General features: G+C 37.2%; 1 protein-coding gene across 10 annotated transcripts in view; it reads right to left on the bottom strand.

Moving 5' to 3' along the window:
- The window catches only part of Dst (dystonin), a 345,440-nt gene that overhangs the window by 228,005 nt on the left and 89,555 nt on the right, over positions 1 to 27,880 (bottom strand). For all 10 annotated transcript variants that reach the window (XM_076858540.2, XM_076858545.2, XM_076858542.2 and 7 more), the window contains one exon: positions 23,143 to 23,204. In XM_076858540.2, coding sequence (XP_076714655.2) covers positions 23,143 to 23,204 — 62 coding nt within the window. The remainder of the gene's footprint in view (positions 1 to 23,142; positions 23,205 to 27,880) is intronic.

The raw sequence follows: 27,880 nt of genomic DNA, 5'->3' as shown, positions 1-27,880 counted from the left end.
TGGGTTCAAACCCCAGCACTGCAAAACAAACAAACCAAAAACCCATTTGACTTTTTCAGGAGTGATGATGCAGCCTATGATTCCAGAGACTCATGAGGCTGAGACAGGAGGATCAAAAGTTTGAAGCCAGCCTGGGAAACTTAGCAAGACCTTGTCTCAAAATAAATCTTAAAAAGAGCTAAGGGATGTGTAGTCAGGCTCAGCGGTACACATCTGTAATCCCAGCAACCTGGGAGGCCAAGGCAGGAGTATTCCAAGTTCAACACAAGTTTCAGCAATTTAGTGAGGCCCTAAGCAACTTAACAAGACCCAGTCTCAAAAAAAAATTTTTTTTTTCAATCATTTAAACAAGGGGGGCTGGGAGTGTGGCTCAGTGGTTAAGTAACTCTGGGTTCAATCCCTGTTACCTAAATAAATAGATAAAGGGCTGGGTATGCTAATACCCTGGGTTCAATCCTCAGTACTACAATCAACCAACCAACCAATAAATAAATAAATAAAATTGACACTCTTGTTATTTTCTGAAACAGAAATATGCCTTCTGTAGGAGAATTAAAACTTCCAAAGACGCCAACAATTTCTTCAAAATGATCACTTTCTAAATGTTATTACAATTCCACCAAATTTTCAGATTCCAGTCTATTAAACAGTGATATATGGACGACAATGTCCAATGGCTAGTTCTTCCAGTTGTACAAGACCAGTGTCACAGAGGAGATGTCTTTGTCTCATATTAAGCTTAAATATGAGTGGTATTTATTATCCCTCCAGCTCCTTTTCTGAGCACCCTTCCTTTTACAATCATCAGGGTCCCCTAGACTTGGGCTAGGCAGCAGCTAGCAAATCACAGGCCACAATTCCAAAATGAACTATGGGAAACAGTTGTGGATTTACAAGATATTTAGGTCTCAACACCCTAACAGTAGATCTCCATTTCCAATCCCAAAGACTAAGAGAATTTGAAAAGAAAGTCTATGAATGGTTTAGTTCATATTCTCAAAACCTCCACTGTCATTTCTCTGCTTACATTCATGGTATTTCTCTACTTGAAATGCTGTTCTGTTCTCACTGCTCCTCCGGTTATTGAAACATTACTTTTCCCTCAGGTCAAATTCTGTTATCCTCTTCTGATTACCATATTCCTTGGTTTATACTAGAACATTATTAGTCATTTTCATCTCAGTTTCATGCATACAATATATATAAACCTAAGTCCATTAAAAAAGACAGCACTCTGTCTTAGGTGCTCATTGTAAATGCCTCATGCATTCCATAGGACCTTTCATATAGCAGATATTCAAAGAACTCATGTTGAGTAAATAAAAGATTAGTCATCAGCACTTTGCATGTAACCTCTACCACGCTCTCAGCTGTGGGCCCTTCAGTACACTCAATCATCGGGGAAGGGAAAAGAGACTCAGGAAATAGATTCAAAAACCCCATCACACCACTTCCTATTGGAATTTGTCTTTGCTCCCAAAGCCCATAATGGCATCATGTCCTGCCACCATCAGAGCTAAATAAATGCTATGTTGAATGAGGAACAGAGGGAGAGACTCCATCTGTATATGTCTAACCTCTTACATACTTCCCGTTACCCACCTAAGTTAGTTTGGCAAATGAATTGGCAGAAAGGTGTCCAACAAATAAAATTTCAAGACTTAGTAATAAATCTTAAATATTTCAATAAAAATATAGAAGAATAGAACAGAATAGAGTTAAGAAATAGACCCATATGATTATGAACAACTCATTTTTTACAAAAGAACAAAGGCAATTTACTGGAGGGTGGTCTTTTCAAGAAATGTTTCTGGGACACGGAATAGCCACATGCAAAAAAGATTCATTTGAACTTTTTCCTCCAAACAGATCACAGACTTATATATAACAGCTAAAACCATGTAATTAGTAGAAGAAATCACAGAAGTGAACCTTTGCATCACGGGAAGACTTCTTATATATGATCAAAGTAAAGTAAATAACAAAAGTGTTTAAAGCTAATAAATTAGTCAATTTTTTGCTTAAAAATAGGCAAAGATCTTAATTATTTCACCAAAGAAATACACAAATAATTAACAAGCACATGAAAAGATGTTTACTATCATCAGTCATCAGAGAAACACAAAGTAAAACCACAATGCAAAAGCACTCTACACACATTAGGACAGCTAATTCCAAAAAGACAGGGCAAGCAAGATGAAGAATCATTACATATTACCAGTGGACATGTCAAATGGCATGACTACTTGGGAAAATGGTTTGGCAATTTCTTAAAATGTTAAGTTAGATTTACCCTACAACTCAGCAATTTGTCTCCTAAAAGTAAATACTCAGAAGAAAACAGAGGTCCACACAGACTTGTACATTTATGTTTACAGCAACATTGTTTAGAGGAGCCAAGAAGTGGAAACACCCAAATGTTCACCCACTATGGGAGTGGATAAAGAAAATGTGATACATCACTCGAATGGAAGACAATTGGACAAAACAATGGAACAAAGAATGCCATAACAAGGATAAACCTCAAAAGCATTATGTTATGTGGGAAGAAAAAAGAGACACAAAAAAATAAATATTGTATGATTCTATTTATGTGAAATATCTAGAAAAGGCAAATTTAATGAGATGAAAAGTTCATCAGTGGTTGTGCAAATAGCTTTACTAAGATATAATTTATACACCAAAAATTCACTTGTCTTGACTGTATAACTGGACAAAGTTTTTTAAACTGACAGAAGTGTGCTGCCATCACCACAGGCTAGCTTTCAAATATTTCCATCACCCAGAAACCTTGTGCCATTTGCCCTGCCACCAGCCATCCACAGCTCACCTGGCCCCTTCCTAAAGTATTTAATCACATTTCCTTTGAGAAAATGGGGAGTAGCAATGTTTGCACATAGGAAATGTTTATATCCACCAAAATTTGAAAGGAATTTCTAATAATCCCTGGAATACAGGACAGGGTGTTTCTGTTCTAGCAGGTCAGGACACACAAGTGAAATACTTTGAAAAGAATGGGTGATTTGCATTTATTGAAAAAGTAGTCTTAAAGATTATCCATTAACAAAAGGATAGATCATAACAAAATAAAGATGGAAGAGCTGTTGGTGTCACACTACAAAACCCTTAATCTAGACCAAAAGGGGGATATGTTATCAAGAGAGCGAAAAAGTAAACAGAAAAGTCATGTATATAAAAGGTTATCAAGTGATCTAATTTGAGTGACAGAGGACACATTTTTCCTAAGCTTTACATCAGGCTTGACCCTTACTTAGTAAACTTGAAGTGGCGTGTGCAATGAGCACTTCACTCATGACTAGATCTTGACTCAAGGAGGATTATCACAGAAATAAAAGTTGGCCCTAAAGCAATATAGTGAACTTGACTTTTCAAATAGCATTTCTTTAAGTCAGAGGGAAATTCATTCTGAAATGCAACTATGGTATAAAATTACATTCATAGAACCAGAGCTGGCCTCTTCATACAGGAAAGGAAAACCACCTTCATAAATGAATTCAGTGAAAACACAAAGGCCATCCTTCCTTACCATAAGTACACACCAAACTTTACCCTAAATGACACAAAACCTTGCCCTAAGAGCGTGTGGAAACTCCTGGGTTAGATTTCCAGGACTGCAAAATCAAACAGAAAAGAGGTCAGTAAATTTTTTCTACAAAATGTCAGATAAGAAATGTTTTTGGCTTTGGGATCTGTATGCTATGACAATATATAAATGAATGAGTGGAGTAGAGTTCAATACAATTTTGTTTATGAACGCTACTTTAGATTTAAGATAATCTTCATATGTCACAAATATTTTTCTTGTTTTGATTTGTTTTCAATTATTTAAAAACACAAACACTATTCCTCATTCAAGGACTACACAAAAAAAGTAGGCTGTGGCTGGTTTTGTTCACAGTTTGCAGACCACTCAAGAGTCCTTGATTAAAACAAAAATATCTTATGACATGTAGCCCATTAATTATTATCAGTCCTTAATTCCTTTAAAGGAGATGAATTATCCAATTGCCTTCCCTTGTTACGGCCAACTAGGAATGAAAAGGCCTTACAAAATAACATTGTCTTATTCCTTCCTGTTAGTAAAAGTAATTGTAAAAAAAAAAAAAAAAAAAAAAAAAAAAAAAAAAAAACTGAAGTAGTTAAAACTAAAGGAATTATCCTCCAATGTAGGGGGAAGAAAAAGTATGAAGGTAGGTAAACAGATAAATAGTTCAATGTGTACGAAGGTAAGGAGGTTAAAGGTAGATAATATAAATATTGCTGAGATGACGACGTGGATGACTTTTGCCCGTGTCTGTTATTGCATGATAGGCTTTCCTTCAACTCATTTTCCGTCTTCAACTCAACAGTCTTAGTAATTTCAAACAAATGAAAAAAATTGAATGAGAAGATATTAGAAAAATGAAAACATGATATAAAAATCTTTTTATATTAAAACAAAATAAATAAAACTGGTTGAAAAAAGGTGGGGAAAAATGTTTTTTAAAAAGCAGCATAACTGGAGTTGGGATAGACCCACAAAATAGTTTCTTCAGATATTTATGAGCTGATATTTATATCTTAAATCATACTAATGGGCTGACCCAAGATAGTGGGTGGAAGTTACAAAAGGCAAATTGTAGACAATGCAAGAAAAATCTCAGTTACAATTCAAGTGAACCAAAAATTGAGTTGTCCATAAATTAGAAAATTAATGGCCCATAAGAAGAGCTGTGACAAAACATGCCTACAGTGACCAGCAAAACAACTAAATCCCATTCAAATCTGCATGTAATTCAAGTTAAGACAAAATTTATTACATTTGCTTAAAAGTGATCACTTTACAACTCTCCTGCAGGGTTTCCCAAAGTGATGATAATAAACATTCTTTGACAAAAGTAATCAAAGAGTCCTGGATTAATCACCTGGATTAAACAGGTTTCTTTATCACAGAATTTTTCAGTCTTTAATATGTTAATGTGTACCATAAATCTATTCAACCAGGAAATGTTACTTTCTAAATCCTTTGGGGGATGGAAACCTTCTTATTTCTCCTTGGAGCATCTCAAATCACTAGTGTTCCTGGGAACCTGATGTGAAAAATGCTGTCCCTCTATTATTTAAAAAAAAAAAAAAAAAAGTATGTGTTTATTTGATCTTGTCAACCCTGGGAAAAAAATGAATTTTCAAGTTGAACAAGAAAGTATTAACCAGAAGCTAAATAAATTTATAACAGAGAAGTCTGAAATGTCAACCCGGAAGAAACATTAAAATTATGCTATACCATGCACAGTAAAATCAAAGTGAGGGCAACTATCATTTCTTAAGTTCTTTAAGTTTGTGTGAAAACTTATAACAGAGAAGTTATAAATTAAAATATTTGGGAACAATAACAAATTGTGATATAAGAAAGGACAATACTAAAAACTCATTAACTCTGACAACAGATGAGAAGATGAGAGGCATTTCTACTTTCAGAACATGTAAGGATATCCGTGCCCCATCCTGGCATAACTGTTCTAAATCTAACTGTTCTAAATCATAACTGTTCTAAATCTCCACTATTCTTCAAGAATTCAATACCTAGCATATGAGTTTGTTTGGTTTTGTTGTGTGTGTGTGGGTTTTGTTTTTTTTTTTTTTTTTTTGGGGGGGGGTATTTAAAATACTGGAAGGCTGAGAAGGTTCTTATAGAAAACCTACGTGCCAGATTCTCTACTCAGCAGGAGAGTGAAGTGCCCTATGTGGCCTTGGCTCTGCTGGGCTGTTGCTGTGTGAATTATCCAACACAGGCTAAATTCAACCAGCAATACAAGGGCTCACAAATAATCCACACAGTAGGCTCCTTGCGCTCACAGAATCTCACCTAAAGCTGTCATACCCAAGAGAGAGAAGAAAGGTGTTACCAAAGGCCTTGGCCAGACCATGAAAAACACTTTCCTTATTTAGAGTTCACCATTTAACTGGCATTCATTATCATAATATTATTATAAAACCACTAAAGCTGCACATATGGACAGTTTCTTCAATATACAGGCAACAATATGACTCAAATTCATAATAATGCAAGAGTCAGGACCACAAAGCCCTCTGCTTTAGAAGGTGAGAGGACAAATCTGAAGCTTTTAGATGACTTTTAATTTCTATAGTTTAAAATATAAATATCAGCCCATTTTATATACATTTTCATCATATAACAAGCACTGTATTCAAAGCCTTATCTATTTTGCTCTATTCAGTATTTTTATCTCTCTTTGATAGATGAGAAAACTAAGATTCAGACAGGCTCAAGGTTACTCCACCAGAAAAACAGTCTAGGAAGGACTTTCTGAGACAGCTGTACTTCTTAAGTTTGAGACTTTCTTTTGTAAACTGATGCATGATACTAGATTAAGTCATGACCACTTTCAAAGAGTTGATACTGACTTTACAAGTCACTGGTAATTTCAGATGTTTCTCAAAAATCATTGAACCACCTAACTCTTCTTCTGGAAGCTGTCTGAAATTCCACCAGAGGTTGATTTCCCTACCATTCACAAGACTGTGATGGCTGAATTAGGCCTCCCTCTGTCCTTCCTATCAACCCCAAGACTGGGAGTCCATCATGAAAACTCTGAAAAGAAGGCACCTCAGGAGTACATGCACATGTACTCAACCCCTGCAGACAAGGGAGTGAGTCCAAGGAATGGAAATTGTAGGAAAGTCTGAAACTTAAATTTGTTTAGGGATGAAAGGAGAGAACCTCTCTTTTTTTTTTCTTCAGTGTATAACACCCTAGATTCTGAAACAAAACCTCTGAACATTTGTAAAATAGAATATGCATTAAATAAGACTGACTGGGTTAGCCTGATGACGAGCCCAATATTAGAACATTTCACTCATCTAAAGAAATGCAATCTCAAATCTCAAGCCTCTAAAACTGACTTATGAAAGTCCCCATTCATATTTATATGAATATCATATAACAAAATACCATGATCTCCTTAATTTTATGTGAAATCTAGTAGTAGATTTCCATGAATTTTTTTAAAACACAAAAGTATTTGAACAGGGCTGGGATTGTGGCTCAGTGGTAGAGCGCTTGCCTAACATGTGCAAGGCCCTGGGTTCAATCCTCAGCACCACATAAAAATAAATAAATAATAATAATTTTTTTAAAAAGTGTTTGAACAATTTTGATTAAAAAAATTCTTCAAGCAAATATCAGTATCAGAATATATTAACACTGTGCATCAACATCAAAGTGCCACAAGGCAGGAATTTCAGCATTTTTAGAAGAAAGCAATAATTTTCTCAGCTTCAAAAGCTTCCCTTTGAAGTCAACCCTCTTTTCTTTCCTTGCAATACAAAATTTTTTTGTTATATTAAGATTAAATGACTATCAGTTTCCAAACACCTAGCCACTTCCATGGTGACACACTGTCGCCTCTGATACCTGGACCACTTTCATCATTAAGCTCCCTCCCTGGAGCCCAGGGTGTCCCAAGCTTCTCTGATTCTGGCCTCTGACTCCTTTGCTACTTGTCTTCCTAGGTCTGTCCCCTTTAAAACTGAACTCTCCCTTATGTTTGTGGTATAACACTCTGATTAGGGCTTGGAAACAGGGTTTCTATTAAATTCTACGGGAAAAAAAAAATGTTAGACCTTCAAAGAAATCTAACTATCTCTTTAATAAGGCTGCAGAGAATCTATCAATTTTATCAATTTATTATTAGAGAATTTCCAGGTGAAAATAATCTAGTCAATATTTTTCTAAATTCTAAACTAATGAAAATAACAGTGAATAAGTACATCAAAGCGCATTAGTATTCTCTGACACATAAATTAATCACATCTATGCATGAGTAAAACTACTCCTACCTAGCCACAAATGGAGAAACTAATTCACTGGCAAGAACATGAAGAGTCGGAAGTCAATCCTAAGTATCTGACTTGGGAGCTTCTATATCTAAATTGAAATAGGTCTTTTCAGCTTCAAAAGAAGGAACTTACCATAAATGTTTTCTTCCTGCAAACTACCTTTTTCTCACTCCTTAAAGCAACCCTTTTATTTCCCCTATCAAAGTAATAGGGATAAAAGTTTAATTTGTTCCACACTCATTCATTAAACAACAAATGTTTTAGCATGGTCTAAGGAAAAACACAGTGTATCAGACACTATGCTGCATGGTTCAATGAGACAGACATACCCCTGTTCTCGTGTAGCTTAGCCTAGTATTAGATAACAAACCAAATCTTCAGCTTTAATTTGCCTTCTACAGAATGCACACACTTCTGATGTACAGGCATGAAAAGCATGATCTTGAATATTATACACCGATGGAAGTATAATTTTTTCTTTGAAAAGGTCTTAGATGTTACTTTGTCCAGCTAAAACAATGATCTTAGGAATGCTATTTGGCTTCTTTGCATACTTTTATCTATATCTATGAAGTCTTGCAAAGCAAAATGATTAAAGACGAATGCAAATAGAAATGTATGTCCATATTAAGAAGCCAAAGCAAACTAGCAAAGATGTAAAATGTGAGGAAATGCTGAGAGACACTGACAATAAGTAAAGAGGTGATGTGTCCCAGATCATTGCTTCTTTGTTCCACTCCTCTGCCTCTGTTTCTTCTGATCATTCAAGAATCTGTATCTTTTGACTGTGGCATAATGTGTTGATATGATGAAGTTTTTCTATAAAGCTAGAAGAACCTGGGGTAAAACTCAAATGTGCCACATTCTAGTGAATTCATGTTGAATACATAATTTATCTTCCTTGAGCCTCAGTTTCCTCACTAGTAAAATGAGGATTAAATTAGACAATGTGTATACTACATAATATACCCAGTCTAGCATCTGGCCCAGAACAAATACTCAATAAATGGTAGAAAGAATGGTGGTAGTTATAATGATAATAATGAGTAGGAGTCAAGAAGAAAAAATATAATTGACCACAAGATGGAACTAAAGTTACTTGATAAAATTATGTTATAAAATTTCATGATCTTTACTTGAAAAAAGAGTTCACAATTTTATCAATAAACACTAAATCATTTGTAACTGCTTACTTAAATGGCCTGCATAGATAAAAAGAAAAAAGTTACTTCTTGTCATCAAATAACTTTAAGTTCAAAATATATATTGCTATTAATTCAACTTTCATTTCATATAAAGCCCTTGTCTGCATGCTTAAAAAATGTTGATGTCATAAAAGTCTGCAGAGAGGCTGTAAATCTGTTCCTAACTAATGTAGGTTAAAAAGAAATGACAACTAAACACAAAACCTGCCCCTGAACTGGATCCTGTCCTGGGGGTCGGGGAATGCTATGAAGGATAACTAACAAAACTGGAATATGGATATTAAAGTGTTATACCAATATAAATTTATGAAGTTGATAGATTTGTGCTTAAAAAAGAGAATATCCCTACTCTTAGAAAATAAATAGTGAAGCACTTAGGGATAGGGCCATGGTGTGTATAATTATCCCATTAGTTCAGATTTTTAAAAAATAAAATAAAAAGGCACATGAGTATGCACAAACACACAGAGTATGAGGGAAATGCTAATAAGGTAAAACATTAACAGGAGTGCAATCTAGATAAAGAGTATATCAGTGTTAATTTTGCTGTTTTTATTTTTGTAAAATTAAAACTTGAAATTATCTCAAAACAGTTTTAAATACAAAAGATAGATGGACACCATTACCCTAAGTACATGTATGAAGACACGAATGGTGTGACTCTACTTTGTGTACAACCAAAGACATGAAAAATTGTGTTCTATATGTGTACTATAAATTGAAATGTATTCTTCTGTCACGTATAACAAATTAGAATAAATAAATTAATTAATTTTTTAATTTTTTTATTTTTATTTTTTTATTTATTTATTTTTTTCATCTTCCATACATTTGATTCAAATGAGTTATGCATTTCCATTTTTACCCCAAATACAGATTGCAGGATCACATCAGTTACACATTCACAATGTTTACATAATACCATATTAGTGACTGTTGTATTCTGCTGACTTTCCTATCCCCTACTATCCCCCCTCCCCTCCCCTCTCATCTTCCCTCTCTACCTCATCTGTTGTTGTTCCGTTCTCTCCCTTTCCCCCCTTTCCCCTCACAACCTTGTATATGTGATTTCGTATAAAAATGAGGGTTTCCTTCCGTTTCCATGCAATTTCCCTTCTCTCTCCCTTTCCCTCCCATCACTCATCTCAGTTTAATGATAATATTTTCCTCATGCTCTTTCCCTCTGTTCAGTTCTTAGTTGCTCTCCTTAAATCAAAGAAGACATTTGGCATTTGTTTTTTAAGGATTGGCTAGCTTCACTTAGCATAATCTGCTCTAATGCCATCCATTTCCCTGCAAATTCAATGATTTTGTCATTTTTTAGTGCTGCATAATACTCTATTGTGTATAGATGCCACATTTTTTTTTATCCATTCATCTATTGAAGGGCATCTAGGTTGGTTCCACAGTCTGGCTATTGTGGATTGTGCTGCTATGAACATGGATGTGGCAGTATCCCTATAGCATGCTCTTTTAAGGTCCTCAGGGAATAGTCAGAGGAGGGCGATAGCTGGGTCAAATGGTGGTTTCATTCCCAGCTTTCCCAGGAATCTCCATACTGCTTTCCATATTGGCCGCACCATTTTGCAGTCCCACCAGCAATGTACAAGAGTACCCTTTTCCCCACATCCTCGCCAGCACTTATTGTTGTTTGACTTCCTAATGGCTGCCAATCTTACTGGAGTGAGATGGTATCTTAGGGTGGTTTTAATTTGCATTTCTCTGACTGCTAGAGAAGGTGAGCATTTTTTCATGTACTTATTAATTGACTGTATGTCCTCCTCTGAGAAGTGTCTGTTCAGGTCCTTGGCCCATTTGTTGATTGGGTTATTTGTTATCTTATTGTTTAATTTTTTGAGTTCTTTGTATATTCTGGAAATTAGGGCTCTATCTGAAGTGTGAGGAGTAAAGATTTGTTCCCAGGATGTAGGCTCCCTATTTACTTCTCTTATAGAATAAATAAATAAATTAAAAATAAATAAATATAAAAGACAATCTCTGGTCTATCCCTACTAATTAGTATTTCATATATCTTGTCATCTGAAAAAAATCATTTGACTTTTTTTTTTTGGGGGGGGGGGCAGTGCTAGGGATTGAATACAGGAGCTTGTGTGTGCTGGGCAAGTGCTCTACCACTAAGCTACATCCCCAACCTGAGCTACATCTCCAACCTGAGTCATTTGATGTTGTAATCTTGGTCTCAGAAAGTATCTTACACATCACCTAGCTCACTCTCCTACCAATGCACTAATTATTTTTACTCCATCTCTAATAGATTATAACTAAATTTCCATATTCATGGGAATTTGGCGATGTTAGGGAGTGCTGTATCCCAAGAATCTACTGGCAAGGACTTCATATCAGGCAGCTGTAACTGTTCATACATGTAGGAGGCTGAATGGTGGTCACAAAGATATCAGGTCCTAATCTGTGGGAACTATGAATTTCTAATTTGTAAAGGGTTTCTGCAGATGCGATTAATTTAAGGATTTTGTGATGGAGAGATTATCCTGGATTATCCTAGTGAGAGCCCTAAATCCAATCAAAAGTATCCTTATAAAATAGAGCTAAGGGAAATGGGACACACACAGAACAAGAAGGGGCAATGGAACCACAGAGGCAGAGACTAGGATGATGTGGTCAAGAATTGAGGAATGCTGGCAGCCACCAGAAGTCACAAGAAGTGAGGCACAGTTGGCCCTAGAGACTTTGTAGGGAGCCCGGCCTTGCTGAGACCTGATTTCAGCCCAGGGGAACTGAATTCAGAATTCTGGCCCCCAGAACAGAAGGAGAATAAATGTCCTGGTTGTAAATCACCAAGTGTGTATAATATGTCACAGCAGTCATAGGAAACTAATAAGATATCCTTAGATATCTACTAAGTGCTGATTATTGGACACTGAGGATGTCATGAGACTTCTTATTATTAAACTTAAATCTTCAACCCTGAAATTATTCGGTAATCTTCTTGTATATTAAATAAACCCAGAACCATGATCATGCTTAAATAACTGCCCTGCCTATATCTGAAAACACCCATTGCATTTCCCTCGTATCTTCTTTTCTCAAGGCCACTGCCCCACTTGTTTCCATCATTCTTCCTCCAAGTTGGTATCCAGATCCTCATCATCATGATGCACTGTTGAGAACTGAGCCAAACTCTTAGGATGTGACCCAACAAGGGAACAGTACAAAAGAGCTACACACACTCAAGATAACCTAAGATGGCACTCAGATGCACTACGGGGTAAACCTGAAGTCAGCAAAGCCCCGGGTCTTACTTGCGTCAATTATTGCTACATCAGACTTCCTGTATCCTTTACAGATAGATATTTCAATTATTGAGCAGAACATTTTTTCAGTGTAAAATTTTGTCCTTCAGATAAGACTAAAGGTCCAACTTTCACAATTCCTTTGAGAATGGATTTTATTGATTAATTACACTAAGTATTCTCCTCATCTGTAGATGTGATAAGCAAGTATGTCTTCTCTGTCTTTATCCAAGTATCTGCTACAGAGCAGAGAGTTCCCTGGGCTAAGCCAGCAGTCACCTCCCCAGAAGGTTCACACGTTTAGTAAACACTTACTGAGTTCCTGTTATGTGACCACACAGTCATGAATTCACAGGCACAGTCCCTTAGTGCCCATTTTAGGATTCTAAAATGTCACTCTTGTCCTCAAAAACTTCTAGCAGCATCCTTCACTAGCTGATCACCACTATTTATTTTCTGGCTTGACCTTTTTTATTTGGGGTCAGGGGGTGTGCAAGGGATTGAACTCAAGGGCATTTAACCACTAAGCCACATCCCCAGCCCTATTTTGTATTTTATTTAGAGACAAGGTCTCACTGAGTTGCTTAGCACCTTACTAAGGTGCCAGCTGAGGCTGGCTTTGAAATCGTGATTCTCCTGTCTCAGCCTTGGAGCCTCTGGGATTATAGCCATGTGCCACCAGTCCACATCTGGTTTAACCTTTTTCTACCCTATCTGATCTCCTTCTAGCAGGCCCTGGCAGCCCAGGACTTTAGACTCACTGTGCTTCCCCACCCACCCTCTCCTCTGCTCCACCTTAAGTCAAGTTCCCTGTTCTGACACAGCTCCCACCTCCTACTGAGAGCCAACCCATCCGTGTCTCTGGCTTTGACCTCTTAAAACCTTACTGTTTGGCCCTTCATTCTGGCACTTTAACCTGCCTGATTAATTATTTCATACATATATATTTAATATCTCTAATAAAATGGCAAGCTAAATAAAAATAGAGAAGTGTATTTCAAAAACAGCCCTGATGGGGCTGGGGATGTGGCTCAAGCGGTAGCGCGCTCGCCTGGCATGCGTGCAGCCCGGGTTCAATCCTCAGCACCACATGCAAAACGAAGATGTTGTGTCTGCCGATAACTAAAAAAATAAATAAATATTAAAAATTCTCTCTCTCTCTCTCTCTCTCTCTCTCTCTCTCTCTCTCTCTCCCCCCCCTCCCTCTCTCACTCTCTCTTTTTAAAAAAAAAAAAACAAAAAACAAAAAAAAAAAAACAGCCCTGATGATACCAGAAATTCAATATGGCCCTGTTGAATGTTAAGCATTGGGTTATTCTGGATTTTTTTTTTTTTTAATGAGGAGGATTCTATTATTATTCCTCCTGATGAAAATCATCATTCTACTCAATCATCATTTTTCATGATGAAAAGATTCAGAGATTCTCAATCCTGGTCTAGTATTTATCTACACAAAACCATTTCATACTCTTCCATGTATCTCTTACAGTTCTGAAAATATCAACTATTCTTTCACATTTGTAAAAATCTGATTTGTAAGATTTGTTCCTAGATTCTATACTTGAGGCTTCTAACCAGATATTTCCTTTTTTAGTATTTTTTTAGTTATACATGGGCACAGTCTCTTTGTTATTTTATGTGATGCTGAGGATCAAACCTAGTGCCTCACATGTGCGAGGCAAGCGCTTTTCTACTGAGCCATAACCCAGGCCTGTAACCAGATATTTAAAAAAAAATAAATAAATAACCTTCCTCAACTACGTGCACTGTTATCTCTTAAAACACAACAGAAATAAAGTAAATAACAAGTCCTATTTGTAAGGGAAACAATGTCCAAATGTCAAGTTCAGCTGCTCCCCATAAGCTTTAATCAGTCAATTCCAATTTTATCCTTAATAATACACACAGTTGAGAGAGCAAAGGACCTGGAGTCAGACAGACTGGAGTACAACCTTCACTTTCTCTTTAAACTTCTGACCAACCTAGTAGATATAATATATTCTCTCTTAGCCTTGTTTTCCATAAGAATTCCCACCTGTATGAACTTGGAAATTATGGAATATATCTGTGCATCAGTTTTGTCATCTGTAACACAGGGATAATAACTGCCAGAACCTGTCCATTAGGAATGTTGTAAGAAATAAACACACTGCCATAAAAGTGGCAGATCCTGGGATGTGGTTAGCACTCCAGTAACATTAGCAGCCTTTACTATTAATATTGATAATAATATGGTAAAATACCTAGCGTACAGTTGGGGTTCAATAAAAGACAGCTTTTATTATTTTGTAAATCATATTAAAATGCTTATTGGATCTGCCAAATGAAACTGATGGCTATTTACATATTGATCCATTTACCTATGACAGAGGTTCCCAAAGAAATGCCCAGCTCAGCAGCATCAGCATTTTGTTAGAAACAAAAATTTCTGTAACTTGTTAGAAATGCCAATTTTTCAGGCCCCATCCCAGATCTAGTGAATCAGAAGCTCCTGAGGTGGGCCTGTCTATTTTAACAAGCCCTCCATGTAAATATAATTCACTGGTATAAATCTCAGGTCTGAAAACAATATATTGTAGACTTTAAGAGCAGAAACACTGCATTATAATTTAATAAGCAGTATTTTCATTAAATCTTCATCAAGTCAATCATCCAAAAAGTCCCCTGTACCGTCTGTGGCCATTAATTATTCAATAACTATGCAATGATCAAGAACACAGAGCAAAGAGTTACTTTCCCATCGTTGTCACCCACCCACCCGTGTGTGTGTGTGTGTGTGTGTGTGTGTGTGTGTGTGACCAACCTAGCATATGACTAAGTTAACTTCCCTGCTGGGCAATGTGGTGTCAGATACCCATGGTGCTAGGCTGCCCAGCTCTTCTAGGGTTGGAGTGACTGTGTCTTTGTGCCTGGGCTTTGTCTTCCTACAACCCCATGGGTGGACCTATGCTCACCTGTTACTTTGTAATATAACCCCTTGCCCTATTTAGGATAGAATGTTCCATGGAAGTGCCTTGTGCGTGTCCCCTCCTCTTACTGTGCCCTTGGGTGTGGCCTACCTAGATATCAGTCAACCTGCTGACAGTGGATATCATGAAGATAGACTCAGCCCCCTGAAACCTGACCCCTTGCCTCATTTAAATAGCTTCTCCTCAGTACAAGGGGTTAGCATGTGCTCTCTCTCTCTCTTCCTGCAGACCCTTAAGGTCAGAGGAGCTGTCACAGCCACTCAAAGAAAAAGATATTTGTGTCTCTTATGTAGTTATTTTGTGCAGCCCAGTTATCCCAGTTTACCTGGAGTGACCCCTGAGCCATTTAGTCAAGAGAACAGAAACCCGACATGCCGCTGTCTGGCTGGGCACAAGATCACGAGCCACTCAAACAGGAACAAACTTTATTTTTGAAACAACCGCCAAATACCACGTTTGCGTCCAGGAAGAATCCTGATCCACCCACGCGGCGTTCCGCCGGTTCCTTCCCGCACCCCCAGCGCCAAAACTTCCCCCGGAATTCCCTCCTACTGCACTTTCCCAACCAATGGGAACTCTCCAGGAGTCCCGCAGCAGGCCCAGGTAAACAGCAGGAGTCCGGTATCCATATGAATGTAATTTTTAACATAATCATATCATCTCAATGGCTAGCTGGCGTCACCTTTCAATCAAAAATGCCATGCATCATATAAATTGGCTGTGGCTCCCAGCACCGACATGTGTGTGCATGCATACACACATACACACATACACACACACACACCTCTGTTCTCTAAAAGAAATTACTGTGTTCTCAGCTTGGGAGTTTACATTTCCTTGCAGCCACCATACGAAAAATTGTGCTGTATATGTGTAATAAGAATTATAATGCATTCCACTGTCATTTATTTTTTAAAAATCAATTAAAAATTTAAAAAAAGAAAAGAAAGAATAGTATGATTGATTCAATGGAGCCATGAAGACGATGACTTTGTCATGTGAGCGAAGGAAATCCGTGCCATGGGTCAACTAAGTTTTCCAAAGACATAATGGAATAGAGATAAAAATGTGATAGTCAGTTGGGTGTCTACCATGTAAAAACCAAGAAGGTTACTAACAAACAGGGTGTGGTCCAACATTGGAATCCAAGGCCTCCTTCTCTCCAAATAAATTTATGTATCAATATATTAAAGTTTAGAAAAAAGAAGAAAATGTTTAGAAAAAATTCCAATGTTATGGAATAACTTTACAATGCAGCAGATAGGTGCTGTGGAATATGTTTCCATTGTAAGTTGCCAACTGGATGAATCCTATGCAAGAAAATCACATCACATGGATTTCTCCAGATTCTAATGTTCTCCTAAAAATCATTCATCACCTTAAATTATTCCTCTTAAACACAGCCTCTCAGTCATGGCTCAAATCCTAATTCTGATTCCAAGTAAACACTTAAAAGGAACCTTATAAACCATGGTAACTGTCAAAGTGCTTCCGAAAATAAAGTGCTTCCTTCTTTCATGACACCTCCCCACACCAAAGACAAGTGCTAATCCACAAATACTCAAAAATTTTAGGTGTCATTTCTCCTATGAATTTCTAGATAGCAAGACAGAAATGCATGTGATCAGTAATAACAAGCAGTCATACGAGACTCTCCTGTTTCTAAAGAGACAGCTATAGTGCCTCAAGCAGAATGGGTATAAATAAATGCTGTAAATAATAAAATAATATCAGCCATTTTGTATTTTGGAACAATTCTCCAGGTAAAATTCAGCTAACTGAAGAAATAGTTACAAGCTCATTCATTTTCTTCTTTCACACATTTAAATTATGCTAAATAATAATATATAAACATTCCCACCACAAATAGCTAACCTAGAAATCATGATTTACAAGGTAAATAATCCAGTCTACCAGTGTATGAAAAGACTTAACAGAAGCAGATCTAAGTATGCTGACTAGATTTTGTTTTTAAAAGTATTCCAAAGGATGATGAATCAAAAGAAAAACATTCTTGCCAGAACAATCAGTATAAGGAAGGCTTAGTCATTCACACAAGTGAAACACCAGAACACTAAGTTAAGTACATTTGGCAAAAAGCCAGAGACAACTGCTCACCAACAAATATAAGTCTCACCTAACCAGTCTCTTTTCTTTAAACAAATGGACTTTCAGCTCTGATAAATATAAAATAACACCATATTAGATTATTTTCTGGAGAAAAAGTTATATTTTTAAAATCCTAACCAAATATTTTAAGGAAAAAGAATCTTTACACACAGAGATGCAAAAGTAACTTTAAAAATTATTTCAAAGCTCTGCTATGTTTACTTTTCTCAGCCATATAAAATTTTACAAGTTGACTATGCCAGAATCATCCCTGGGCACTCACTAAGTGCTATTTTACAGCTGCAGAAATCCTAACTTCCTAAGTCACAAGAATTAATAAACAAATAGTTGAAACTGTAAGGAAGAGAAAAGCAAACAAAATCTCATGGTCCAGGGGAATGTGCAGAAGATCTGTAACATATCACAGTGCTCAAGGAAATCCAACAGTGTACACAATGCTCCCCTCACATTCAGATGCTCACTTCTTTTTCTTTTTAGTATTTCTTTGAGAGAGAGAGAGAATATCTTTTTTGTAGATGGACACAACACAATGCCTTTATTTTTATGTGGTGCTGAGAATCAAACCTGGGTCCGGCTTGTGCTACGGGAGCGCTCTACCGCTAAGCCACAATCCCAGCCCCCAGATGCTCACTTCTTGACTTCTAGTAGCAAGCCTCCCCTCGGTTATAGGAGGGAACCAAAGGGGATGATGTGGAAGATGCCCTGCAAAGCAGGAGGACAGAACCTTTCAGAATGACAGGTCTTCACTAACTCCCCTTGTATGAGGAAGGTGTGGGAGAGCAGAGGAAGCAAAAAAGATTGAAGAACACATCAACTCTTAAAGTCTGGGAGGGGAAGGCAGAGAGAGAGAAGGGAACACTAACAGGATCACCTCCAGTAAGCAACTGTCAGTGCCTCATCAGCAGGACTCTAGGGCATGGAGCGCACAGACTACTCTACCTCCTCAAGAGATGCCAAACCCCAAATTCCTGCATTTTCTAAAATGAGTGAACTAAAATGGAAAGTACTTAAGGTGAAAAGAAGAACATGGATGAGGGAGGTAGAAGGACACTGAAAGCAACTCAGATTCGTTCTACAACTTGATTTAGAGCCACTTGTCAATCACTCTCCTATACCATGAGCTCTCACTTACTGAGAGTTTAACAATGTGCCAAGTCTTGTGCTTTATGCTAATGGTTCATTTCATACAAATCCTCATGCTACTCTAGCATTACCACCACATTACAGACAGACAAGGGCATAAGAAGGTTAAGTTTGCACAAACTTCAAAGCCTAGACACAGCCCCATTTGCTGGACCTTGAAGGTCAAGCTCCTGGATCAGCAGCTTTTGCTGCCTCCCTGTGCTTGGGCTTACCTGCCACACAATGGGAGAAAAAACTTGTAGGAGACATTTTCCTCTCAACAATAATTTGCTCTTAGCACAATATACTGTTTATAAAATGTGGGAAAATCCAGTAAAGAAGGGCTTTTTGGGGATCCAAGTACTCTAAAGGGGAATCTCACCATCCAAAGAGGCAGAACAACCAAGAACCGTTCTCATTGGAGTCACAAGGAGGGTGAAAAGACCAGGCAATATATTAAATGCAATAATATTAAAATTAATAAAATCAAATAAAAATCTAGAAAACACACCCCCAAAACTGCTCTATTATTTATAAGATGAAGTATACATCCCTAGACTGAGTCAGTATTCCTGGCATTACATGAAGCCAAGCAGTCTCCTGACCCTGGGACCATCCCAGTGTACAACTCCAGGGCTATGAGGAAGCACCCCTCCTGTACAAAGCACCCCTTTAACCTTCTCAATTGCCCCTTCCCTTCTCACCTTTCTTCTTTAAACTCTTTGCCCCCTCTTCTTTAAAATATGCTGTAAGGGGCTAGGGTTGTGGCTCAGCAGTATAACGCTCACCTAGCACATACAAGGCCCTGGGTTTGATCCTCAGCACCACGTAACATCAATAAATAAAATAAAGGTATTGTGTCAAACTACAACTAAAAAATAAACATTAAAAAAAAAATAAAGTATGCTGTAAGGACTACTTGTGACTACACTTAAAACAAGACAAGGAAAGCCCAGTGCAGTGGCACATGCCTATAATCCAAGAGACTCAGGAGGCTGAGACAGGAGGATTGCAAGCTCAAGGCCAGCCTCAGCAACTTAGCAACACTGTCTCAAATTTAAAAAAAAAAAAAAGGAAAAGGGCTGGGGATGTAGGTCAGTGATAAAGCACCCCTAGGTTCAATTCTTAATACCAAAAAAAATAAATAAATAAAAAGACAAGATATAGAATACACACAAAAATATTCAGATTTTATCTGAATGGTTTTATTCCCAATTTCTTCTCTTTATTCATCAATAACTCTTTCATTTTTATTAATTAATTTTTCATGGCCAGACTTTCCCTTAACATTTATATAACATGATTCTATTTTTATTAAACTCTTCAAATAACTACTTTCCACTAATTGAAAGGAATGTGACAGGGTAAGAAAGACATGAGACTTACCCTCCCTTCCCTGTTGTCCCTGAATAAGTATTTCTCATGAAGATATAAGAAAACCAACAGAGAAATATTTTCCTAATATTAAGATTCTTAACCAAAATTCACATTCGTACTTTTTAATCTCCCACTAATTGGATGACTGCCAATGGCCACCTAAAACAAAAGTGTTTTTTTTTTTTTTTCTTTTTGGTACCAGGGATTGAACTCAGGAGTACTCCACCACTAAGCCATATCCCCAGCCCTATTTTGTATTTTATTTAGAGACAGAATCTCACTGAGTTGCTTAGTGCCTCAGGGTTGCTGAGGCTGGCTTTGAACTCTGGATTCTCCTGTCTCAGCCTCCCAGGCTGCTAGGATTACAGGCCTGCACCACTGTGCCCAGAATCAAGATTTCTTTTAGTGAGATGTGGCTGATTACTCACTCAGTAGAACATTCTTCTCAACAACTCTCAGGTCAAACATGGAAAAGATCACATCATGACTAAACTGTCTCTGATTAACTAATTTAAAAAAAAAAACAAAACAAAAAAAAACCTTAACACCCAGTGTCCTACCATGTTTGGAAATATTAAATTATTTCTCTTCTCTTTAGGATTAATAATGCAACAACTTCTAGATAAAAGAATAAAAGATTAAAAGGCTATGTTCTGACATTCTGGAGTTCTGTGTAAAAATTTCAATGTAAAACTCTATGGATTAGGAAAAAAGTCTACTTTGAGCTGATAGTAAAAACAGAACAAGAATGGGAGCCAGTCTAGGGCTGGGATTGTAGCTCAGTGATAAAGCACTCATCTCGAATGTGTGAGGCACTGGGTCAATCTTCAGAACCACATAAAAATAAATGAATAAAATAAAGGTATACTGTGTCCATCTGCATCTAAAAAAATTTTTAAAATTTTTAAAAACTACACTGTCTAGCTTTCCACTCCCCAAAGTCATTTATTAATTTGATAGAGGGTAATTTTATTTTTATTTGATCTGCTTCATTTTGCTTTTGGTGCTAGGATTGAATCCAAGGAATCATGCATACGACCTGGTGCTCAACTACAGAACTATACCCCTAGCCAACAGTTAAAACTCTCACCTCTAACAGACTCTAAGAAATAAACAAAATACTTTGATTACGGCAGCAGGTTACACTGGCATCTATCTACTGGCTATTGGATCTAAAATACTAATTTTTTTTTCAATTCTTACTGTATTACAGCAGAATTAAGTCTTAAATCTTTGAGATCTATCATAAATACACACATGAAGGTTATATATTCTAGGTAAATCCAAATCTGAACCCTTGCTACCTGATTCTACAGGTTGTGTATGACTACTAAATTAACCCTGGAGGGTTGCTAGAAGGAATAAATGATTTAATGAATGTGATGTATATTACACACAATGTAAGTATTCTTTCCAAGAACATTGATGGGCCCTAAAAATTGGTAATATGGCCTCTGTTCTAAACCACTCAATTGGTATTTTGATATTTTTAACAAAGACAGTCTCCTTAAATTAAATCATCCAATTCATCCTAAGATGAATGGCCAGTTCAACATGCCTGGTCCATAGTATGTTCATAGTAGACCCTAAATATATCTGTCTAGTAAATCTAGTACCCATAATGAACCATATTTGCACTTTTACTTCTCTCTGGTGTTCACAGTCAGCAACTGCAACTTAATTACTAACTTGTAAACCTCAAGTAGCTATGCTGCAGAAGATGCAGGGCAATCCTCTATACCCCACCTACCTGTTCAGCCCCCAGCAAGCCACAAATACAAAGACTATTAGACTAGCAGCAGCCACAGAAGCCTATCTTCCTCAAAGAGCTAGCCACCCTAGAGATGAGAAAATCCTGTTGGAGGTTTCAGCTCCAAAGTCCCACACCCTAAACCTTAGCCTGCACAGGCTCCATCTCTGTCCTACCTCATGGAAAAGGGACCGTTTTACACCAGTGCATGGTACATGCAGAATGAGACAAAGGTTTGGGAGACGGCAGGTGAATGCTGACATCCTTCATAAGAATTCATGACTAGCAAGAATTCATGATATATTTCTTCACAAAAGCATCACTAAGCGGGTCTCAACCTTTTATCTCTTGTCAACACACTAGAAGATTTAGCTCCCAGCATTAACAGAAGTTCCCTATAGAAGTGATTCTCAACTGGGGAGTAGGTGACATGCCCTCTCTGAGGGACGCTAACAGAATTTGACAAATGGGTTATGTTGAGTGATGAAACAGACAGGAACTGACATGTCTCTCAGGTAATACTGACATGCTCCTGAAATAAAAATCACTCTTATAGAAGGTGATTAGATCCTATTACATTACTGGCACCACTCATAAGTTATATGATAGTTTAGATAAGCAAGCCTACAAATCTTATCTAAGAATACAATCACATTTAAAATAATGTTTCTTTGTGAGAAAATTCTTTTAACACAGAAATACTATTTTCAATTTCGTGGCTGTCCATAAAAAAATGGAGGAAAAAACTGACCAACAGTTAATTGTGAAATTCTAAGAATTTCTTACCTGAGAATTCAGAAAGGCATTAGTGGAGTCCAAAAGCTCCATGAAATGGTATGCAAATTTTGTGCACATGTGTATTTTTTTGCAGAGCTTATATATCAGATTCTCAAAGTAACCCATGGCATACAAATATATCTTCATTTAAAAACCACAACTATTAACTGCCTCACAGGCAGAGAAATGGAGACGTAAGACCAATGCCTGGGTTTACTAAGTGCAAGAAGCAAAACTAGTCTAGACCTGTACTTCTACAATCCAATTCTTTTCTCATCTAACTCTCTACCAACCACTTAAATCTTATCCCAGAACTTGAATCCTGAGAGAGAGAGAGGGAAAAAAAATCTTACTAGAAATGCAGCTTTTTTGTGCTTTAACATATAAATATTTACAGATTTCTTAAACTGAAGAGATTTTTTTTGAGTCTAGTAATAGTAGGTTTTACTAATGTCACAGAAAGCACTGTAATCAGTGGGTACTTTTCTTCCCACTTCCATCATTACCCATAAGCCACAAACCAAATAATTACAGATCCCTGAAATGCATGTGAAATGCTCTAGAATTTAAATTCTCAAGTTGATACTCAAAGCTATGCTTCAAACCTATACAATCAATTACTGCCCAATAAACTGAAGTATGCAAAACAATTCCAAGATATGAAAGAAATAAAAACTGACCTTCATGAGATGCTGATTTATCCATTTTGTAAATGTTTTCTTCTGAACTTTGTCCCGTTCATCTGAAAGATTAAAATAAGGTATAAGGTTGATAAGATCTATGCAAAAGACACTTTGAGATCATGCATATAAATGAAAATAGGATATCCAAGAGATATTGCTCAGTGCATTCAAATTTTCTTATTAAATGTTGGCAACTTTAGGCCATCTGCAAGAAAGCGTTAAAGGGCTATTTGTCAGATGGTCTCTTAAATGTTGTATGTGCCAGCACTAGTCCATTAAACAAGGCCCCCCTCTCTGCCCCTCAGTTGTACAACCCTAACTCCATCACATCCACCAGCACAAAAATGACTCTAAAAATGCTGCCGGCTCCAAGTAAGCCCTTGCACTGAACTTTTCAAAGCATTTTAACACATTCATATCCTATTTGCTCTTTGCAACCATAAGCAGGAGAGTAGATATTGTCATCCCCATTTTACAGAAGAAACCAAGTCTCTGATTTGTCCACAATTATCCAGAAAATGATTTGAAGTCTTATTAAGGGCTGGGGATATAGCTCAGTTGATATAGTGCTTTACCTCACATGCTCAAGACCCTGGGTTCAATCCCTAGCATCACAAAAAACAAACAAAAAAAAAAGTCTTGTTAAAAGGCAAGACCTAGCCTAGCTGGGCACAGGTGCATCCCTGTAATCCCAGCAGCTCTGGAGGCTGAAGCAGGAGAATTGCAAATTCAAAGCCAGCCTCAGCAATGGCGAGGTGCTAAGCAACTCAGTGAGACCCTGTATCTAAATAAAATATTAAATAGGACTGGGGATGTGGCTCAGAGGTTGAGTGCTGTTGAGTTCAATCCCTGGGACCCTCCCTACCCAGCCCCCTCACCCCCTTCACCCCCCAACCCCCGCAAAAGGCAAGACTTAAATTCAGATCCTTTGGCTCGGAGTAGGCTCTGGCTTATTTATGCTGCTCCTAGAGTCCCTGTGTTGAAATGTCTGGTAACAAAGAAACACTACAACTAAGTAGCCTCACTGAGGAAAGAGATCCTGCCCAGTGCAGAGAAGAGTAAGAGAAGGCTTCTTATGCTTTAGGAAGAAAGAACAATCGGAATATTCTGATACATCAAGTAATTATTTCAAAGGACAATCAAACTCTTCCAACACCTAGAGCTAAAATGCAAAACGACACTACCCTCTCCCTCCCCACTTCTAGGCAGCACTCCCTACCTTCTGTGTCCTTCCCTCCTCCTTCTTGTATCTGGGAATACCCTTCTTTTCCCAGGTCACCTTCTTTCCTATCCCACTACCATTCAGCTCTTTTCCATCCTTTCCTTGGGGATAAGACAAATCTTGCTCTCCTTCTTTAACTCTTTACCTCTTCATTCTTTATCCCTGAACCTCCTTAAACTGCAGTAGAACTGGGCTTGTTTTTGTTGTTGTTGTAGTACTTGTTTGTTTGAAAATGCTTGTCCTGTTTATTAAAGGTATCTATGCTCCCTACAATAACTTAAACATAAGCAAAAATATAAAACAAATTAACTATAGATGAATGGATAAATAAATGTGGCATTTATACACAATGGAGTATTACTCTGCACTAAAAAATGACAAAATCAAGGAATTTGCAGGGAAATGGATGGCATTAGAGCAGATTATGCTAAGTGAAGCTAGCCAATCCCTAAAAAACAAATGCCAAATGTCTTCTTTGATATAATGAGAGCAACTAAGAACAGAGCAGGGAGGAAGAGCAGGAGGAAAAGATTAACATTAAACAGAGACATGAGGTGGGAGGGAAAGGGAGAAAAAAGGGAAATTGCATGGAAATGGAAGGAGACCCTCATTGTTATACAAAATTACATATAAGAGGTTGTGAGGGGAATGAGAAAAAAGACAAGGAGAGAGATGAATTACAGTAGATGGGGTAGAGAGAGAAGATGGGAGGGGAAGGGAGGGGGGATAGTAGAGGATAGGAAAGGTAGCAGAATATAACAGTTACTAATATGGCATTATGTAAAAATGTGGATGTATAACCAATGTGATTCTGCAATCCGTATTTGGGGTAAAAATGGGAGTTCATAACCCACTTGAATCTAATGTATGAAATATGATATGTCAAGAGCTTTCTAATGTTTTGAACAACCAATAAAAAATTAAAATAAAACAAATTAACTGATATTTATGAGACACAGATCATTAATATAAGATCAATAATTTATTTAAGATCAACATCTTAGTATGCAAGTGAGCAAAAGAAGATAGCTAATTCATTTTTTAAAATTTGCTAGGCACAATAGCACACAACTGTAATCCCAACTACTTGGGAGACCTGGATAGGAAGATTACACATTGAAGCCTGGGCAAAGCAGGGAGGGCTTTTCTCAAAAAAGGTGGGTGGGGAGGGCTAGACACAGCTAACATTGAAAACCAGAGTTGTAGACATTCCTATCAGCATGTGAATTTATAGCAGTGCTGCTCCAGAAGAAGGCTATCAAAGAGTATTGCTCTAGACCAATTTGACAATGTAGATCGAAGACCTTAAAAACATATATACCCTTTCCAGCAAGTCTACTTCTAGAACTTGTTCTAAAGTTATAATCATGGAATGTACAAATACAAGTATAAAACTGTAAATCAAAGCATTTAGAATAGAAAAATAAAAGTTTTGAAAAAACATAAATGCTCAATGATAAGGAAACTGTTGAAGAAACTTTAGTAAAGCAATCCAATCATTTGTCCAATATTTCACAAAGCTATTCAAAGATGGCATGTTGCTGTTCTCCTCCATTTTAATGCCAATGTGCAGCTTGTAATTTCATAAGCCTTTCTGCAAAGTACCCCCTTGAAACCCTTCTATTTCCTATCACTGTCAGAGAGAAACAAAAAGGTAACCTAAATATAACCTAGTATTTGATTCTGCCTGTAACAAACACTTTTTCAGTAACCAACCATCTAGTCTTCTTCTTTACTTATTATCTAATATTACAAAATTGGAGAGGGAGTTTCAGAAAGCAGATCCAGAGGTGGAAGCTTGCTAATTCTGAATATGAATGCTTCAAATTTATGCCAAAATTGTTATATTTGCCTGAATCCAAATGAAAATCTCAATAAAAATAACTACTATGACAACAATGATATTGATAATTGTTAACCATTATTATCTTCCACAAAATATTTACCAATTACTCTGTTGGCCCTTTAGAGAACCATCTACAGCTTCTTCTTTTCTACTATATACTAAATGCCACAATGCTTTTATGTGCTCCAGTAATAGATACCCATGATACGAATTACGCTTCAGAAATGGCATAATTCAACTCAGGAAAACAATGCAGAATTACTTGTATTTGTAACACGGTAGCTTATAAGGCTACATACCTTGAAGTAATAATGGTGTCTTAAATGTCTATTAGCCTTGCTATTCCTAAAAAGTTCAGAATAAATCTCAATTATAAGCAAAAATATAAATATAACATAGGTTCTAGTACATTAGGCAAGAACAAAGCAAGAGGAAAAGATCTACCAATCTACCTCACTGATAAATGCAGTTTACTTCCCTCATTTTCCCACTCATTCATTCTAAGCTTTCATCAGGTCCTCTGATGAGCCCAGGGCCATAATGGTGCTGGAACCACCAGGCTGGAGAGGAACAGCATTGGCCAGGACCTCTGAAGGTCATCACCTAGAAGAACCTCCTACAGGAAGGCAGTGTGACACACACTCCAACTGAGAAAAGGACACAGCCCTCACCATACAGGTAAGCACGAAGGGGAAGAAGGGCCAGGGCACAGGGGCAGGGCTTGAAGGAGAGAAAGCAGTTTAGCCAGACATCCCTGAACAGATTTCTCCACCAAAGTTCTAGGATCCCTTCTGCAGTTGCTTCCAACAACTTGGGCTGCAACAGTACCCAAAGACACTGTCATCTTTCAACCAGAAGGGCTGAACACACCTCACTCACACGCAAGGAGCTGGAACCTGGCCTGCTCTGTGAAGTGAACTTTGGACAAGTGATTGCAAACAATGGAAGCTATGTGCCAGACTAGCACTCATATCACAATCCCAGCAGTACTTTTCTATGCCTTCTGCAAAAAGGAAACAGAAACAAGAAAAAGCTATTTCTTAGGTAATAGTCATATTATCCCCATCCAATTCACAATCTAGAACCCTAAAGTGAAATCCTCAGGGAGGAAAAAGGTCATTAAAATATTTAATAAAAAATATTTTTAATTCAAGAATAAACAGCTTCCATATCAAGTTATAAGATTAAGATATTCCTGTAAGTGCCCTCCAGTTTTTTTATTCATTTATTTACTTTTATGCAATGCTAAGGATTGAACCCAGTGCCTCACACGTTATGCAAGCATTTTGCCACTGAGCTACAACCCCAGCCCCCAAATTTTTATTAATTTACTTAATCATAACAAAATAAAGTGAGCTTTTACAAACATACTCCATCCCATTAAACTTAATATACTATATATATTACATGAACTCTACCTTCTTGAGTACAAAATAGTTATTTTTTATTATTTTCCAAGTTAATAAAAACCAGGACTATATTTTAAGGAACATGAAGAAGCAGAACATAGGTTCTAAAGATGGACAGGCTAATTTCTGACCCATGTGATATATCAAGAAAGATGATTTAATCAAATTATTTACCTCCCAGCACAGAAGAAAGATTCACTTACATAACAAAACTATAAAAAGTTAATTTGATTTGATGTTTTGATGTGGTTGTTGTTG

Source organism: Callospermophilus lateralis, chromosome 6 (genome assembly GCF_048772815.1).
Source record: "Callospermophilus lateralis isolate mCalLat2 chromosome 6, mCalLat2.hap1, whole genome shotgun sequence".
NCBI lineage: Eukaryota > Metazoa > Chordata > Mammalia > Rodentia > Sciuridae > Callospermophilus > Callospermophilus lateralis.
The sequence above is the reverse complement of the archived record's forward strand: the minus strand, read 5'-3'. Positions and strand labels throughout refer to the sequence as shown.